This window comes from Eublepharis macularius, chromosome 9, assembly GCF_028583425.1.
Source record: "Eublepharis macularius isolate TG4126 chromosome 9, MPM_Emac_v1.0, whole genome shotgun sequence".
Classification (NCBI taxonomy): Eukaryota; Metazoa; Chordata; class Lepidosauria; order Squamata; family Eublepharidae; genus Eublepharis; species Eublepharis macularius.
The window spans coordinates 107740572-107760602 of NC_072798.1; the positions used below are offsets into that span (position 1 = coordinate 107740572).

At 41.5% G+C, this 20031-nt stretch overlaps 1 protein-coding gene across 7 annotated transcripts in view; it reads left to right on the forward strand.

Annotated features, from left to right (window-relative positions):
* Positions 1 to 20031, forward strand: part of PPFIBP1 (PPFIA binding protein 1) — a 218856-nt gene that overhangs the window by 130886 nt on the left and 67939 nt on the right. For 4 of the 7 annotated variants that reach the window (XM_054987879.1, XM_054987882.1, XM_054987881.1 and 1 more), the window contains 2 exons: positions 11329 to 11390; positions 12950 to 13034. In XM_054987879.1, coding sequence (XP_054843854.1) covers positions 11329 to 11390; positions 12950 to 13034 — 147 coding nt within the window. Of the gene's footprint in view, positions 1 to 8306; positions 8340 to 11328; positions 11391 to 12949; positions 13035 to 20031 lie in introns of all 7 variants that reach the window. The other 3 variants (XM_054987877.1, XM_054987878.1, XM_054987880.1) reach the window with 1 other exon arrangement.

The following is a 20031-nucleotide window of genomic DNA, read 5'->3' on the forward strand; positions in this document are numbered from 1 at the left end:
ATGTTCGCATTACACGTTCAAATTATTTTTGAAGGGTTTAAATAATTTCCCCCTGTCAGAGCTTTAGTTCCTCAGTGGTCCCTACCGTTGGTGTTAACCAGGCTCATGTCGAGACCCTTTGAGCCACTTGCCCTCTGCACTTCCTTTCCATGAAGGTCTCGTTCCTGGTGGCAGTTACGTCAGCCAGGAGAATGGGCGAATTAGCGGTGTTATGCTGTGAGCCCCTTTACTTAAAAATTCACGCAGAAAAGGTAGTCTAAGGTGGATTTTTTGCCGAAGGTGGTTTCTAAATTTCACCTATCCCAGGAAATTTCTCTGCCTGTATTTTTCCGGGATCACACCACAGAGGCTGAGAGGGCCCTCCATACTTTGGATGTGCGTAGAGTGCTCCTCTTATTTGGACTGGGTAAAGCCCTTTAGATTAGACTCTCACCTTTTTGTATGTTTTTCGGGCCCTAAGAAGGGTAACAAGGCCAGCTCACAAACATTGACTCATTGGGTGGTTCAAACAATTTTATTGTGTTATAGTACTGCAGACTTACCTTGTCGGTTGGCAGTTCATGCCCATTCCACTAGGTCTCAGGCTTCTTCAGCAGCTCTCCTGAGAGGTGTCCCGCTCCAAGACATCTGCAAAGCGGCGACCTGGTCCTCAGCTGACACGTTTGTTAAGCACTACGCTTTGGACGTCCTAGACAGGAAGGAGACAGTGGTGGGCACAGCAGTCCTACAATCAATCTTCCTGTGACAAGTCTGCATTACCTCCACCCAGGTATTTAAGCTTTGTAATCTCCCATGTGGGACTGCACAGGAAGACCACAGATGAAAAACAGTGTTGCGCTTACCTGTAACTGATGTTCATCTAGGTCTTCCCTGCAGGCGCACACACCCTCACTCCTTCCCTGCTAATACTCTTGATACTTACCTCGGGGTATGGCTGTGAAAGAGGACTGAGGGCACGTCACGGGTGCTCCGCCTCTTAGAGGCAGTTTTCTTTTTTTGAAAATTTTTTTTTATTGGGTTAGAATCCATTATTTTTACATTTACATTCAATTTTCCCCAATTTTTTCATCTCTAACCCCCTCCCTTCCCCCCCCTTTTTGTTGACTTCCAACAGCTTTCCAACCCTTTGTCCCCTTTCCCTTACTTTTATTAGCTTCCTCTATCTAAAACAAATATATATTCTCCATTATTCTAAGCAGTACATCCTTAACTATTTTTAACATTGTATGCCCAAACTGTAAGTCTTTGTTTCCATCTTAGATAAACAATTTATCCCATTTTTCAATTTCAAATATTTCTATATATCATAAACCATATAGATCATACATTCATTTATATCAAACAATTTGACTTATTCTCTATATATTACTCATTCTATCTTTTTGTAATAATTCTATATATCTCTCATCACGTAGTCAATCAATTTGACTCATCTATATCTTCAGACATTCAGTTTGGTACAAAACTTACCAAAAAGAAAGAAAATATTGTTAGTTAATCAATCCTTATATTTAATCCTTATAGTTAATTATTTTCTATCTATGTTCTGTTTGTTAACCTATATATATCTATATATATATCAATCTATTAATCTGACTGCTTATTAATTCACATTTATCTCTTCTCCCCCCGGTAAAGTCTCCCCCCTCTACTTCAGTGCTTCAGTAGTTCTCAAACTGCCACAGTTTTCCTCCCACCTCCCATTTCTTCTCCAGGTGTTGTTTCAGCTTCTCCCAGTCTGTGTTGAACTGCCCTGAGTCCAGATCTCTCAGTTTTCTTGTCATCTTATCCATTTCAGCCATATACAGCAATTTGTAAATCCAATCTTCAATAGTTGGCACTTCTTGTACTTTCCATTTTTGCGCATACAAAAGTCTAGCTGCTGCTGTCATATAAAATATCAACGTCCTGTATTGGGCTGGAATTCCCTCCATTCCCAAGTTCAGTAGCAGGAGTTCTGGGTTCTTATTAATTTGAAATTGTAAAATTTCACTCATTTCTCTTATTATTTCCCCCCAGTACTGCCTAGCTACCTCACACGACCACCACATATGATAGAGGGAGCCCTCATGCTTCTTACATTTCCAGCATTTATTAGAAGTATTCGAATTCCCTAGCGCAATCTTCTTTGGTGTCATGTACCAACGATAGATCATTTTGTAGATGTTCTCTTTGATATTAGTACATGTCGTTGTCTTCATTGTAGTTTTCCACAAGTATTCCCATGCCTCCATTGTTATTTCTTTATTAAAGTTTATAGCCCATTTCACCATTTGTGTTTTAACTATCTCATCCTCGGTATACCACTTCAGCAGTACTTGGTATACCTTGGATATTCTTTTCTTATCTTCTTTAAGAAGGGTCTGCTCTAGTTCCGAATTCTCTATTCGTATACCTCCCTTTACAGAGTCCGAATTATATAAGTCTCTGATCTGTCTATACTGGAACCAGTCGTAGTTAGGTGATAGTTCCTCTTGTGTCTTTATTCTGAGTTTGGATGCTTCAGTTTTAGTTATTTCTTTGTACGTTAAACATTGTTGTTCATTATCAACAGCTCTCGGGTCTATCACCTCATACGGAACCACCCACAAGGGAGTTCCTTCTTGTAGATAAATTCTGTACTTCTTCCAGATTGTGTATAGACTTCTCCGTACAAAGTGATGCAGGAACATCGAGTTGACCTTTACTTTGTCATGCCATAAATATGCGTGCCATCCAAATATTTTTTTATATCCCTCTAGGGCTAGTAGTTTCTTGTTCTTTAATGTCATCCATTCTTTCAACCAAACTAGGCAGATTGCATCATGATAAAGTCTCAGATTGGGCAGTTGCATTCCGCCTCTTTCCTTTGCATCTTGTAAAACTTTCACTTTCACTCGAGGCTTCTTGCCTGCCCAAACAAAATCTGATATTTTCCTCTGCCATTTTTCAAATTGTTTAGAGTCTCTGATGATTGGTATTGTCTGTAGCAAAAACATTACTCTTGGTAACACATTCATCTTAACTGCTGCAATCCTGCCCAACCATGACAAATTCAGTCTATTCCATTTAATCAAGTCTCTCTCTATCTGAGTCCATAGTTTTTCATAATTGTTTTTGAATAGATCTATGTTCTTTGCAGTTAATTCGACTCCCAAATATTTCACTTTACTTGTTACTTCACAGTCCGTTGTTTCCGTTAATAATTGTTGTTTCTGCTTAGTCATATTTTTACATAATATCTTTGACTTCTTTTTGTTAATATAAAAACCTGCCAAGTCTCCAAACTCCTTGATTTTATCTATCACTCTTGGCATGTTCTCCAATGGGTCCTCTACAATTAACATTATGTCATCCGCAAATGCTTTGACCTTATATGAATAGTCCTTTATTTTTATTCCACGAATTTCCTCATCTTGACGTATTTGTATCATCAGAATCTCCAATAATAGAATGAACAACAATGGAGATAACGGGCAACCTTGTCTTGTTCCTTTACTTATCGTCAATTTCTTGGTCACTTCATCATTCACCACGATTGCTGCAGTCTGGTCTCTGTAAATTTCCTTAATTGCTCTGATGAATCTTTCTCCCAATTGTAGCTTTTCCATAGTGGCAAACATGAAGTCCCAATTTAAATTGTCAAACGCTTTTTCAGCGTCTACAAAGAAGAAACCAACCTCTTTGTCACAACGCTTGTCATAATATTCAATAGCATTGATCACTGTCCTTAAATTGTCTCTTATTTGTCTGTCTGGCAAAAAGCCTGCTTGTTCCTCCTCTATAACTTCCGAGAGCCACCCCTTCAATCTCTCCGCCAATATCTTCGCAAAAATTTTATAGTCATTATTGAGTAGCGATATAGGTCTATAATTTTTCACGTTAGTCAGGTCTTGGCCCTCTTTTGGGATCAATGATATGTTCGCTTCACTCCAAGTGTCTGGAATCCTTTGATCCCTTAAAACCCCATTCATCACCTCTTTTAGGAATGGTGCCAGTTCATTAGCCATTGTCTTATAAAATTTAGCCGTAAGTCCATCTGGCCCTGGCGCCTTTCCTAGATTTGCAGATTGTATTGCCTTACTTATTTCCTCGTCAGTTACTTCACTGTTCAACTTATTTCTCCAAGCTTCCGAGATTTCTGGAAGTTTGGTTTTCTCCAAATATGACGCTATTGATTCTTTGTTTACTTCTTTTTTATTATACAGCTTAGCGTAGAATTTATAAAAGGCTCTACTAATGGTAGTCTGCTCCAAATACGTTTTGTTGTCTTCACAAATTTTATTTATTATTTTCTTTTCCCTTTTCTTCTTCAATTGCCATGCCAGGTACTTCCCAGGTTTATTAGCGCCCTCAAACGCTTTTTGATTCAGTCTTTTAAGATTCCACTCCAATTCTTTATTGCTCATTGCTGTTAGCTGTTCTTGAAGTATTTTAATTTCCTGGTATACTTTCTTTTTCCCTGGTCTCTTTTTTAGCTGTATTTCTTTGGCTTTTATTTTCTCCTCAATCTCTTGTCTTTTCTCCTCTTTCTTCTTTCTTGCTCTACCATTTAAGTCCATTAGTATGCCCCTTATAACCGCCTTGTAAGCATCCCAAACTTTATTGGTTGGTACTTCTTTATTCACGTTGTATTGTATAAAAAACTTTGTCTCTCTTCTCAATATTTCCATATTCTCTCTTTCCTGTAACAAGTCCTCATTTATTCTCCATGCTTTCCTTTTTCTCCTTTTTCCAAATTTCCACATAATTGGGTTGTGATCTGAGCCTACCATTGGCATTATTTCTACCTCCTTAGTCCATAACGCTAAGTCTTTTGAGGCCCAGATCATATCAATTCTTGATAATGTAGAATGCCTTGCAGAATAAAAAGTAAACTGTCTGCTTTTAGGATATTCTCTCCTCCATACATCTTCGAGAGTCTCTTGTTGAATCAACTCAAAAAAAAGCTTTGGTAATAGTCCTCTTTTCTTTTGTACCGTTGTAGTCTTTTTATCTAGTTCCAAGTCTGTCACTCCATTGAAGTCTCCAGCAAGAATTATCTGGTCATATGCAAAATCGTCTAAATGCTTCCTCAAGTCCTCAAAGAAGCTTTCTTTTGCACCGTTAGGTGCATAAAGTCCGACTACCAACACTCTCTTTAAATTCCAAATACATTCCACTGCTACAAATCTAGCTTCCACATCTCTCATAACAAATTTTGGCTGTAGCTCCTCTTTTATGTACAGCACCACTCCTCTTTTTTTCTTATTAGAGGCCGCTACAAATTCTTTGCCCAGTTTTCCAGATTTTAAATATTTTACATCCTGTTTTCTAATATGGGTCTCTTGCAAACAAACAATGTCACATTTTTGTTTTAGTAGCCAGTGAAAAATGTTTTTTCTCTTATTCGGTGAGTTTAATCCATTTACATTCCAAGATAATACTTTACACTCCATACTCATAATCTTGTTGGTAAGTCTTTTTCATTGTCCTTAATAAATCGCTCCATCTCTCGCTCAGATCTAATGCGTTTTTTGGCCCCTCCAAACTCAAAGGACACTCCTTCTGGTAGCTCCCATCTGTACCTGATTTTCATGTCCTTCAAAATCTGAATTAGCACTTTGTATTTTTTCCGATCTAATAACACTGATCTGGGCAGTTCCTTCATTATAATGATCGTCTTGCCATCAATCTCCAATGGATCTTGAAACTGTTTTGTCACAATCCTCTCTTTCATATTTCGTGTTGTAAACTGCACAATCACATCTCTTGGTAATTTCCTCTGGGTTGCAATTCTCGAATTCACACGATATGCCACATCTAGGATAGCCACAACTTCCTCCTCCTCCTTCCCCAGGTATTCAGCCAACACCTCAGTCATCTGTTCTTGCGCTGACTTTCCTTCCACTTCTGGCAAGCCACGAAAACGTAGCTGCTTCTCCATATGTTTAGTTTCTGCAACTGACATTCTCCCCTTCACCAATCTCATCTCTGTTTGTTGCGTGTCTGCTAAGTTCTCCATCGCGTCTTCTACTGTTTTAACTCTCTGCTGCGTTCCTTGTAATTCACTTCGTATTGTTTCCATACCTTTTTTCACTTCTGACAGCTCCGATTTTACTGTCTGTGTAACCTCTTTAACCTCTTTTATCAGCTCCAATTTCGTGTCCTTAAGTTCTTTAATCATATCTAAAAGTTTTTTGTCCAGGTTTTTATCCAGGTTTTCTATTGCCGATTGCCACTCTTTTTTTGACATCGTGGGGCTTGCTTTAGCTCGCTCCCACGAATCCGCTCTCTTCCTTAACTCCGTGGCGTAAAATTTAACGTTTTTCTGTTTTAAATGTCCCGGTCTTCTTGCAAAAATTAAATTTTAAAGAGTCCAAAATGTCGGGCGTTTTTTCTCTATGGTTTCTCTATGATTTTGTAATCCAAGATGGCCTACTTCCTTTTCCGCTGAAGCCGCGACCCTTCCCCTTTCAAAAATGGCGATTCCCTACTTCCTGCCCTCCAGCAAGGGCCGCTTCTCTCCAGCCGCTCTATTGTTATTACGCACTTCCTGTCTCCCGTCTTCCCACAGCAGATCTCGCGATGGTGTCTTTTTCTCACAGCTCCAAAGCCACAGGTATTCAAAACAATAGTCCGATTTCTTTAATAACTTCTTTAAACTTAGTCTCTTTTCAAATACAATTCCTGCCGAATCTTCCCCTCCTTTTCACTAGTCTGTTGCAGTTTAAAAATCTACTTTTTTTCCTCTCTGTTTTTATCAATCTGTCCCGTATCAGAAGATAATGATCTTTACCTTCTCTTCACTTTTCTCGGGTTGTAATCGCTGTTTCGATTTTAAGTTCTCCTCTCAGCTTCTTCCCCCAATCGAAGCTTGGGTATGTAGGTCTTATGCCAGCCGAATTGGCCCCAAAACTGCCGCAGAGATTATAGCCGACCCGTCACAAGGTGGGACCTCAAGGATCGGGAGGGGACCCGCTGTGTAGAGCCCCCCCTCGTCCGAGATCTAACTCACCCTAGGGTCTTGAGCGTTCTTTGCTTGCTCCCCGCCTGAGAGCAGTCGGCCGCGGGCTATTTTCACCCCACCGGCCGGTTAAAACGGCAGTCCGGTCAGCTCCGCAAGTGGAGCTGCGTTAGACCTCCATGAATCCCAAACCGGAAGTCCTCTTAGAGGCAGTTTTCGACGGGAAAAGCGGTCGTGCTTGCGCACTGAGAGGTGAGGGGGCCCCCTAGTGGTTTCGAGCTATAAAAATCTCCGAAGTCGGCAGGCTTGCGTGTGTGTGTAGTCCCCGTGTGTGCCTGCACGGAAGACCTAGATGAACAACAGTTACAGGTAAGTGCAACACTGTTTTTCTTTTCGTCAGATCTGATGAAGAGAACTGTGGTTCTCGAAAGCTTATGCTATAGTAAAGTTGGTTAGTCTTAAAGGTGCTACTGGACTCTTTACTCTCTCCTTTTGTAACAGCTTCTTCTAGACTCCACTATTTGGACAACACTTTTATCTTCCCTCACAGTTCCCTTCAGGTCTCCAACCAACCAAGCTCTCGTTGACTTTTCTTAACTGCCCAGCTATACCTATGGTCTCCATTTTCCTGAGCAATCATATCCCTCATCTATTATATAAACCAGTCCAATCCTGTATCTACCAACAGGAGTTTTGATAAGAACAGTGAGAATTCCCTCTGTCTCCTAAGCTTTGTCCTGTTCAAACTGTGTTTCTTATTCAAAGAATAACTCACTTTACTAAAACTATTCAATAACGTTAAAATATTACAAACAATAGTGGCAAAACATATTAAATAATGCCATCTTCAACTATTGGCTATGTTTGTCACATTAAGGTCAGCCTGTGATGAATTCCAAGATGGAATAAAATAAAAACCCTGGAAGAAAGCGGAGCTGTCATCGTTTTGAGTGGTCATTTACACAAGTGAAGCGTTTTTATAGCACAGCAATGCTTAGATTTTAATTTTGCCAAGCAATGTATTTTTAAAAAGTCATTCATAATATATGGTCAGTGTTTCTACATTGAGTTAATCGCAGCAGGTGTACTAGTTAGATTTAAGGTTATTAAAATGCTATCAGAATGAGTAAATGGTCATTAATAATTGAGCAGACCAAAAATTCAGTCTCCCACTGGGTGGATATCTTCAGTAAATACAAAGCCTAAAGTGAATTCTATAAATATTAGAAAGTCATGATTATCTTGCAGCTGGCACAGACTAAATAAAGCTGTATTGTTACTGACAAAGTTGAATATGGTTTTGTTTGCGTTCTTGTTTACACTTTCCTTTAATGCTTATAAGCACTATCTAATTTCAATTCCAATGGATTTTCCTGCACAGATGAAAATTGTAAAAAGAAGCTCAAAGACAAAAGTAAGGTTTTTGGTGTCTTTCTATGACTGCTTACATTTGAGACATTCTTTCAGTGCAACTTTCTGCATGTATCATATAAAACCATTTTAGCAAAATACTGGAAGACTGCTTCATTTTCCATCCTCAGTTTTATTGGAAATCAACATTAATTGAAATTTTGTAATTTAAATTATTGATCCATTTTCCCCTTCAAACTGAACAGCATTTTGGGGATTACATATTATTTGCTCTATTGATTTACTCGCCTATGAATGTTCCAATCTAATAACCAAACCTCCTTCTTCGAATTAACTCTCAGGATTGATAGCAGCACAAGTTATGTTTTTATAGATTTCCGCTGTAGAAGTTAGAATTTTGTATGTGGCTAATTTGTTACACAAACCCAGGGCTTGCTTTCAGCTGGAATGCAGAGGCACTGCGTTCTGGTACCTCTTAAAAATACCCACCACGTGACTGATGGGAATTGGGCTGTTTCAGCCAGTTTGGGCCCATTTCAGCCAGGATTGGGCTGTTGCCGGGCTGAGAAGGGTTCCCTTGCATGCCAACAGCCTGATTCAGGTGTTTCAGGCCCGTTTTGGCCAAATTCAGGGTGAAAACTGCCAGGATTGGGCCCCTGCCCAGCAGGGGAGGGTTCCCCTGTGTGGCAGTGGCCTGTTCTAGGCCGATTCAGGCCCGATTTGGGCTGTTTCAGCCATTGTGAGCCCATTTTGACCCAATTCAAGCCCGAAATGGCCAGGATCGGGCCTCTTTTGGGAGGGGGAGGGTTCTACCGTGTGGCAGCAGACTGTTCCTGCCTGATTTGGGCCCGTTTCAGCCATTTTGGGCCCATTTTGGCCTAATTTAGGCCCAAAACGGCCAGGATTGGGCTGCTGCCAGGCGGGGGAGAGTTGCCCTGTGGCAGCAGCATGTTCCAGGCTGATTCAGGCCTGATCCTGGCCATTGTGGGCCCATTTTGTCCCAATTTGGGCTTGAAATAGCCAGGATCTGGCTGCTGCCGGACAGGGGAGGGTTCCCCTGTGTGGCAGCGGCCCGTCCCAGGCGAATTTGGGCCTGATCCAGGATGTTTCAGGCCTGTTTTGGCCATTTTGGGCCCTGTTTCGGCCCAATTTGGGCCTGAAGTGCCCAGGATCTGGCTGCTGCCAGGTGGGCAAGGGTTCCCCTGCACAGCAGCAGTCCATCGCAAGCCAATTCAGGCCTGATTTGGCCCAATTTGGGCCAGAAACGGCCAGGATTGGGCCACAGCCGGGCAGGGGAGTGCTCTCCTGCCTGGCAGTGGTGTGTTCCAGGCCGATTTGCTCCCAAATTGGGCTGCCTGTGGAGCGTGGGAGCACTCCCATGGCAGCCACGGCCTGCATGATGATGTCACTTTCTGGAAGTGACATCATCACACGGTCCTGGGAGTGCATGCGCATGTGTTCCATTACCTCTTTTCCTACAAAAAAATCCCTGCACAAACCAAACAGGGTAACCTTCTTGGACCACAGACTTAAACATTATTATAAAGCCTTGAAATTCTCAGATGACTTGTACACATTGTAGAGAGAATCGACGTAAGAAATACTGAATTAATTGGCATCATCATATGGAAAACTCTTAGTTCTATGCTGAGTTAATACGCAGTAGGAAATGTTCCCATTTTACTTTACTTTACTTTATTTGGTATTTAGCCCGCCCTCCCCACAAGCGGGCTCAGGACGGGGTACAACATTAATAAAATACATAATTATATAAATACAGTTAAAATCATATCATAAAATCGTAACTCAGATAGCCTATTGCACATTCCTGCCTTCAAATACAAAGAGGGAGACACCTGGACGGGCGGGATGTCATTGGATAGGAGAAGGCGACGGGAGGCTCAATGATGGTCCTAATAATACTGGCCTCAACCATATGCCCGGCGGAACATCTCCATCTTGCAGGCCTGCCGAAGTGATACCAGATCTTGGCAAGCCCGAGTGTCTTCAGTCAGAGAGTTCCACCAGGTTGGGGCCAGAACTGAAAAAGCCCTGGCCCCGGTTGAGGCCAAACAACCCTCCCTGGGGCTAGGGATCACCATTTTAATCCTGGAGTTGTTTAACATTCAGAATGCTTCAGATATTTGCTGTAAATGAGGATTAAGGATGAAGCAGAGCTTGTTCTGGTGGAAAAAGGCATATTTGTTTATGGTCTAACTCTGGTCTAAGCATCTTTTTTGTGCTGTGAGTTCTCTTCCTTAGCATGAACTGCTCATCGTAACAGAGAGGTGCACCATCTCACCATGACTACATGCATTCTTGGTTATGGCTAAGCATCACTGCTGCCACCCGTTCCTCTTACCATTTCTTCCATTAGTTACCTAATGCCATTTTTTTTGTAGCAGAATTTGTAGGCATCTCAAGGAATGCTTTGCTGTGGGTCCAGTGACAAATTGTTTTGCTGCACAGTGTTGCCATTGTTTTTAATCTAGCAGGACTCACTGGTACATGTAATCATTTAATGGATATATACAGGTCAAGCATTGCTCAGGAATTTTGCCGGTCAATTATAGAGTAGATTAGGTTGGTTCAAATTTTTTTTTGCTCAGGAACTTATTGGGTGGCACTATATGAACAACTGCATGTAGCCTTAGTACCTCCACACATTCTTCATTGTAAAGTTAAAAAATAGTAATTCTGACCTGCCTTACTAGGTTGTTGCAAATATTGCTGAGGATAGTGTTTGTGATAAGCTTTAAACTCTCAGAAGCTCAACGGGTATGCTAAATGCAGTACTGATCATCATTCATCTTTGTCTTGTGAAGCTTTGTAAATTTCAAATAATTTATTGGACTGGTTCCCCAGAAGTGTGTTTAGTATGCCCTTCTATTCATTCCCTGAATATTTTAGGTTGTACTAAAAGGCAAGCAAGTGGTTTGCATTTTGTCTCTTGCTACATAGTGTACATTAGTATTTGTGCAAAGTAATTTTCTTTTTGGCTTCCTGCTTTACGATTTAATTTATCTTTTTAGATATTGAGGTCCAGAAAATGAAGAAGGCTGTGGAATCTTTAATGGCAGCAAATGAAGAGAAGGTACGGGGAATTTTCGTTAGAGAAGCATTGATGAATTCTGTGAAGCTGCACCTTTTAAAAATTGAACAATTATGAGAAGGACACAGACGGTTGCACTCATTATCAAAGTTGATTGGAAAGAACCCAATACTGATTCACACAAATAAAAAATAGAAGTTGGGAGAGTTTAACATAGTAGAACAAGTGGGACAGTTTATTTAATGCCACTGACTGGGAGTCACTCTTAAGGAGTTCTCACCTTTTATACGTCTTGGATGTCACAAGTAGGGGTGTGCACTTAGGATTTCCAATACTGGTAAAATACCCGAATCGGACCCGATCTGTAAAGATTTGGGATTCCCAAATCAGAGCCAGCATGCTGACCCTGATTCGTAAATCCCGAATCAAAGCTTCCCCGAAGCATTTGGGTTGCCTTGGGAAGCTTCGGGGCCTGAGTTTAAACCGCCCTTTCCCTGCCTCTTGCAAGCGGCAGGTCCGATAAAATTTCAGCTGGCGGGGGGGGGAGATCCCCCCGCCCGACAGCTGATGTTTAAAGGGCCCCTTTCCTTCTGTTTGCAAGCGGCTGGGCTCTATAAACATCCCAACCCCCCCACCTCACGCCCCACTTACCTTGGCCCTGTTGCTACGGTGGTGGAGGCAGTGGCGTGGCAGCGGCAGCTCCGACCTTCCTAGCTGCTCAGCAGACTGCTGCGGCTGTGGAGGCGGTGGTAGCTGCGGCTCCAGCCTTCCCCTTGCCCTGCAGGGCTGCGGGCCACCGTATCTGGCCTTCTTGGCCGCCCTGTAAGCCACTGCAGGCCCAGAGGAGGTGGCACGGCGGCAGCGGCGGTGGCTCCAGCCCAACTCACCACCTGCATGGCTGTGCGTCTGTGAAGGACATGGAGAAGGCCCTTCCTGCCCCTTAAATGGCTACCGTGGCAACCATTTGAGGGGCAGGAAGGGCCAGAGGAGGCGGCTACGGCTTTCCCCGCCACCCTGTAAGCCGCTGCGGGCCTGATAGAGGCAGCTCAGTGGTGGTGGTGGCAGCTCTGGCCCTTGCCCTCCTGTGGGGCTGCACAGCAGTGGAGGAGGCGGAGAAGGCCCTTCTTGCCCCTCAAATGGTCACTGTGGCGGCCGTTGGAGGGGCAGGAAGGGCCGGAGGCGGCGGCTCACCACTTCCCCGCCTCCCTGCCGGCTGCTGCGGCATCAGAGGAAGCGGCGCAGGCCCTGCTGGAGCCGGCTCCACGCTTCCCCTCCACCCAGCTGGTCGGCCTCCCCTCTCCCTGCTGGCCAGATAAGCGGGGTGGGTTGGTTTGCCCCATTTGCTCCCCCTCACTTCCGAATCTTTATGGAGCATACCAAAGCAGGAAACCCAAATGTTGGGGGTGTGCACATCCCTAGTCACAAGTCCTGTCACAATTTCAAACCAAATGCCTTATTTCTATAAATACCAATTTTTAATTCTACCATATATTTTTGAAACAATTCTGTTATCGCATGCTCTAGGGGAAGGGAAAACAGAGGACAGTCTGAATTAAAAAAATATAAACATGCCTTTATTCTACACCCCCTTTTTAATACAGGATCGGAAGATTGAAGAGCTTCGACAGTCTCTCAACCGATATAAGAAAGTGCAGGATATGGTAATACTGGCTCAGGGTAAAAAAGGTACAATGCTAACTTACCACTGGCCACTTACCGGCTGACACAAAACAGGAGAGAGAGAGAGAGGCGAGGGGGGCGGGGGACTAAGAGCAGAGGATTCCTCATCAACGCTGGTTAGGCCTTCTCAGAAAGCATTCTGTGTATAAAGCCATTTATACAACTAAAACAATCAAATTTATTGTTAAACCAGTTTGGTGTAGTGGTTAAGAGTGGCGAGACTCTCATCTGGAGAACTGGGTTTGATTCCCCACTCCTCCCCTCGAAGCCAGCTGGGTGACCTTGGGCTAGTCACGGCTCTCTAGAGCTCTCTCAGCCCCACCCGCCTCACAGGGTGTTTTTTTGTTGTGAGGAGAATAATAACACACTTTGTAAGCTGCTCTGAGTGAGCGTTAAGTTGTCCTGAAAGGCGGTATATAAACCGAATGTTGTTGTTTGCTTATCAAAGAATCATCAGGTGTGCCTGCACAATCACTCGTGAATGTACAAGTAATTCTGCTCAAACATACGCTAGAAAGTCACACAGACAATCTTTTAGCAAAATGTCTGGTTGAGGAAACAAGTAAAACTAGCCAGAGTTCAGAATAGAGTGTCCTTTCAGAATGCCAGGGGAGGTATGAGACGGAGTCATTCCCGTGACAGTAATTTTGGGACCAATGGGAACGTTTGAATTGGGGATCCCATTAATGGCCAGAGATTGCACCCCATGTGCCCGACCATACGGGGAGAGGTGCCTTTGTCTTCGCAGCTGGTGGGGCTTGATTTCATTAGTCCTGCTTCACAGTTTCCTTCAAAAGTACATTCAGTGGAGGGGGGAAAATGCAGGTAAAAATTCAGTGCAGGAGGGCTGGCAACAACACCATAGGAAATGCCCTGCCTCTAGTCGCTGAAGGCGGGGCACAGAGAGAGCAGGGCTTGAGAGGAGGCAGGCCTTAACTGGCAGGCCAGGTAGTCCTTCAGGCAACTTGGCTTGAAGCCAAGATAATATGGAACCTACTGATAATACGAAACCTATGAAACAGAGAGCGTTAGTCTTTTGATCCATTAATCAAGGTGATGCTTTCTCTGACGGGCAAAGCCCTTGCAAAGATTCAGGCAGGGACAAGGTCTTACCCAGCTCTGATACCTGAGATCCTTTATCTGGAGGAGCCCTGGATTAAGGCTGTGCTTGGCCACCGTACCCCACATTTCCAGAAACGCCACAGTTCCCTCCTTTCTAATTGAAGTGTTGCTCAAGCAGTTAACCTGCAACTCTCCAGGAAAGAACAGGGGATCCGTCGAGCCGCCCAGACCTCTGCAAATACTGAAATGCAAAACTGCCCATTCACAACTTTCTTTTTTTTTTTTGGAAAAATTTTTATTGGGTTAGAATCCATTATTTCCACATTTACATTCAATTTTCCCCAATTTTTTCATCTCTAACCCCCTCCCTTCCCCCCCCTTTTTGTTGACTTCCAACAGCTTTCCAACCCTTTGTCCCCTTTCCCTTACTTTTATTAGCTTCCTCTATCTAAAACAAATATATATTCTCCATTATTCTAAGCAGTACATCCTTAACTATTTTTAACATTATATGCCCAAACTGTAAGCCTTTGTTTCCATCTTAGATAAACAATTTATCCCAATTTTTCAATTTCAGGTATTTCTATATATCATAAACCATATAGATCATACATTCGTTTATATCAAACAATTTGACTTATTCTCTATATATATTACTCATTCTATCTTTTTATAATAGTTCTATATATCTCTCCTCACGTAGTCAATCAATTTGACCCATCTATATCTTCAGACATTCAGTTTGGTACAAAACTTGTCAGAAAAAAAAAGAAAATATTGTTAGTTAATCGCTCCTTATATTTAGTCCTTATAATTAATTATTTTCTCTATGTTCTGTTTGTTAACCTATATATATATCTATATATATGTCAATCTATTAATCTGACTGCTTATTAATTCACATTTATCTCTTCTCCCCCCGGTAAAGTCTCCCCCCTCTACTTCAATACTTCAGTAGTTCTCAAACTGCCACAGTTTTCCTCCCACCTCCCATTTCTTCTCCAGGTGTTGTTTCAGCTTCTCCCAGTCTGTGTTGAACTGCCCTGAGTCCAGATCTCTCAGTTTTCTTGTCATCTTATCCATTTCAGCCATATACAGCAATTTGTAAGTCCAATCTTCAATAGTTGGCACTTCTTGTACTTTCCATTTTTGCGCATACAAAAGTCTAGCTGCTGCTGTCATATAAAATATCAACGTCCTGTGTTGGGCTGGAATTCCCTCCATTCCCAAGTTCAGTAGCAGGAGTTCTGGGTTCTTATTAATTTGAAATTGTAAAATTTCACTCATTTCTCTTATTATTTCCCCCCAGTACTGCCTGGCTACCTCACACGACCACCACATATGATAGAGGGAGCCCTCATGCTTCTTACATTTCCAGCATTTATTAGAAGTATTCAAATTCCCTAGCGCAATCTTCTTTGGTGTCATGTACCAACGATAGATCATTTTATAAATGTTCTCTTTGATATTAATACATGTCGTTGTCTTCATTGTAGTTTTCCACAAGTATTCCCATGCCTCCATTGTTATTTCTTTATTAAAGTTTATAGCCCATTTCACCATTTGTGTTTTAACTATCTCATCCTCGGTATACCACTTCAACAGTACTTGGTATACCTTGGATATTCTTTTCTTATCTTCTTTAAGAAGGGTCTGCTCTAGTTCCGAATTCTCTGTTCGTATACCTCCCTTTACAGAGTCCGAATTATATAAGTCTCTGATCTGTCTATACTGGAACCAATCGTAGTTAGGTGATAGTTCCTCTTGTGTCTTTATTCTAAGTTTGGATGCTTCAGTTTTAGTTATTTCTTTATACGTTAAACATTGTTGTTCATTATCAACAGCTCTCGGGTCTATCACCTCATATGGAACCACCCACAAAGGGGTTCCTTCTTGTAGATAAATTCTGTACTTCTTCCAGATTATGTATAGACTTCTCCGAACAAAGTGATGCAGGAACATCGAGTTGACCTTTACTTTGTCATGCCATAAATATGCATGCCATCCAAATATTTTTTTATATCCCTGTAGGGCTAGTAGTTTCTTGTTCTTTAATGTCATCCATTCTTTCAACCAAACTAGGCAGATTGCATCATGATAAAGTCTCAGATTGGGCAGTTGCATTCCGCCTCTTTCCTTTGCATCTTGTAAATCTTTCACTTTCACTCGAGGCTTCTTGCCTGCCCAAACAAAATCTGATATTTTCCTCTGCCATTTTTCAAATTGTTTGGAGTCTCTGATGATTGGTATTGTCTGTAGCAAAAACATTACTCTTGGTAACACATTCATCTTAACTGCTGCAATCCTGCCCAACTATGACAAATTCAATCTATTCCATTTAATCAAGTCTCTCTCTATCTGAGTCCATAGTTTTCCATAATTGTTTTTGAATAGATCTATGTTCTTTGCAGTTAATTCGACTCCCAAATATTTCACTTTACTTGTTACTTCACAATCCGTTGTTTCCATTAACAATTGTTGTTTCTGCTTAGTCATATTTTTGCATAATATCTTTGACTTCTTTTTGTTAATGAAGAAACCTGCCAAGTCTCCAAACTCCTTGATCTTATCTATCACTCTTGGCATGTTCTCCAATGGGTCCTCTACAATTAACATTATGTCATCCGCAAATGCTCTGACCTTATATGAATAGTCCTTTATTTTTATTCCACGAATTTCATCATCTTGACGTATTTGTATCATCAGAATCTCCAATACTAAAATGAACAACAATGGAGATAACGGGCAACCTTGTCTTGTTCCTTTACTTATCGTCAATTTCTTGGTCAATTCATCATTCACCACAATTGCTGCAGTCTGGTCTCTATAAATTTCCTTAATTGCTCTGATGAATCTTTCTCCCAATTGTAGCTTTTCCATAGTGGCAAACATAAAGTCCCAGTTTAAATTGTCAAACGCTTTTTCAGCGTCAACAAAGAAGAAACCAACCTCTTTGTCACAACGCTTGTCATAATATTCAATAGCATTGATCACTGTCCTTAAGTTGTCTCTTATTTGTCTGTCTGGCAAAAAGCCTGCTTGTTCCTCCTCTATGACTTCCGAGAGCCACCCCTTCAATCTCTCCGCCAATATCTTCGCAAAAATTTTATAGTCATTGTTGAGTAGCGATATAGGTCTATAATTTTTCACATTAGTCAGGTCTTGGCCCTCTTTTGGGATCAATGATATATTCGCTTCACTCCAAGTTTCTGGAATCCTTTGATCCCTTAAAACCCCATTCATCACCTCTTTTAGGAATGGTGCCAGTTCATTAGCCATTGTCTTATAGAATTTAGCCGTAAGTCCATCTGGCCCTGGCGCCTTTCCTAGATTTGCAGATTGTATTGCCTTACTTATTTCCTCGTCAGTTACTTCACTATTCAACTTATTTCTCCAAGCTTCCGAGATTTCTGGAAGTTTGGTTTTCTCCAAATATGACGCTATTGATTCTTTGTTTACTTCTTTTTTATTATACAGCTTAGCGTAAAATTTATAAAAGGCTCTACTAATGGTAGCCTGCTCCAAATATGTTTTGTTATCTTCGCAAATTTTATTTATTATCTTCTTTTCCCTTTTCTTCTTCAATTGCCATGCCAGGTACTTCCCAGGTTTATTAGCACCCTCAAACGCTTTTTGGTTCAGTCTTTTGAGATTCCACTCCAATTCTTTATTGCTCATTGCTGTTAGCTGTTCTTGAAGTATTTTAATTTCCTGGTATACCTTCTTTTTCCCTGGTCTCTTTTTTCGCTGTATTTCTTTGGCTTTTATTTTCTCCTCAATCTCTTGTCTTTTCTCCTCTTTCTTCTTTCTTGCTCTACCATTTAAGTCCATTAGTATGCCCCTTACAACCGCCTTGTAAGCATCCCAAACTTTATTGGTTGGTACTTCTTTATTCACGTTGTATTGTATAAAAAACTTTGTCTCTCTTCTCAGTATTTCCATATTCTCTCTTTCCTGTAACAAGTCCTCATTTATTCTCCATGCTTTCCTTTTTCTCTTTTTTCCAAATTTCCACATAATTGGGTTGTGATCTGAGCCTACCATAGGCATTATTTCTACCTCCTTAGTCCATAATGCTAAGTCTTTTGAGGCCCAGATCATATCAATTCTTGATAATGTAGAATGCCTTGCAGAATAAAAAGTAAACTGTCTGCTTTTAGGATATTCTCTCCTCCATACATCTTCAAGAGTCTCTTGTTGAATCAACTCAAAAAAAAGCTTTGGTAATAGTCCTCTTTTCTTTTGTGCCGTTGTAGTCTTTTTGTCTAGTTCCAAGTCTGTCACTCCATTGAAGTCTCCAGCAAGAATTATCTGGTCGTATGCAAGATCGTCTAAATGCTTCCTTAAATCCTCAAAGAAGCTTTCTTTTGCACCGTTAGGTGCATAAAGTCCGACTACCAACACTCTCTTTAAATTCCAAATACATTCCACTGCTACAAATCTAGCTTCCACATCTCTCATAACAAATTTTGGCTGTAGCTCCTCTTTTATGTACAACACCACTCCTCTTTTTTTCTTGTTGGAGGCCGCTACATATTCTTTGCCCAATTTTCCAGATTTTAAATATTTTACATCCTGCTTTCTGATATGGGTCTCTTGCAAACAAACAATGTCACATTTTTGTTTTAGTAGCCAGTGAAAAGTATTTTTCCTCTTATTCGGTGAGTTTAGTCCATTTACATTCCAAGATAATACTTTACACTCCATACTCATGATCTTGTTGGTAAGTCTTTTTCATTGTCCTTAATAAATCGCTCCATCTCTCGCTCAGATCTGATGCGTTTTTTGGCCCCTCCAAACTCAAAGGACACTCCTTCCGGTAACTCCCATCTGTACCTGATTTTCATGTCCTTCAAAATCTGAATTAGCACTTTATATTTTTTCCGGTCCAGTAACACTGATCTGGGCAGTTCCTTCATTATAATAATCGTCTTGCCATCAATCTCCAATGGATCTTGAAACTGTTTTGTCACAATCCTCTCTTTCATATTTCGTGTTGTAAACTGCACAATCACATCTCTTGGTAGTTTCCTCTGGGTTGCTATTCTCGAATTCACACGGTATGCCACATCTAGGATAGCCACAACTTCCTCCTCCTCCTTCCCCAGGTACTCAGCCAACACCTCAGCCATCTGTTCTTGCGCTGACTTTCCTTCCACTTCTGGCAAGCCACGAAAACGTAGCTGCTTCTCCATATGTTTAGTTTCTGCAACTGACATTCTCCCCTTCACCAATCTCATCTCTGTTTGTTGCGTGTCTGCTAAATTCTCCATCGCGTCTTCTACTGTTTTAACTCTCTGCTGCGTTCCTTGTAATTCACTTCGTATTGTTTCCATACCTTTTTTCACTTCTGACAGCTCCGATTTTACTGTCTGTGTAACCTCTTTAACCTCTTTTATCAGCTCCAATTTCGTGTCCTTAAGTTCTTTAATCATATCTAAAAGTTTTTTGTCCAGGTTTTTATCCAGGTTTTCTATTGCCGATTGCCACTCTTTTTTTGACATCGTGGGGCTTGCTTTAGCTCGCTCCCACGAATCCGCTCTCTTCCTTAACTCCGTGGCGTAAAATTTAACGTTTTTCTATTTTAAATGTCCCGGTCTTCTTATAGAAATTAAATTTTAAAGAGTCCAAAATGTCGGGCGTCTTTTCTCTATGGTTTCTCTATGATTTTGTAATCCAAGATGGCCTACTTCCTCTTCCGCTGAAGCCGCGACCCTTCCCCTTTCAAAAATGGCGATTCCCTACTTCCTGCCCTCCAGCAAGGGCCACTTCTCTCCAGCCACTCTATTGTTATTACGCACTTCCTGTCTCCCGTCTTCCCACAGCAGATCTCGCGATGGTGTCTTTTTCTCACAGCTCCAAAGCCACAGGTATTCAAAACAATAGTCCCATTTCTTTAATAACTTCTTTAAACTTAGTCTCTTTTTAAATTCGATTCCTG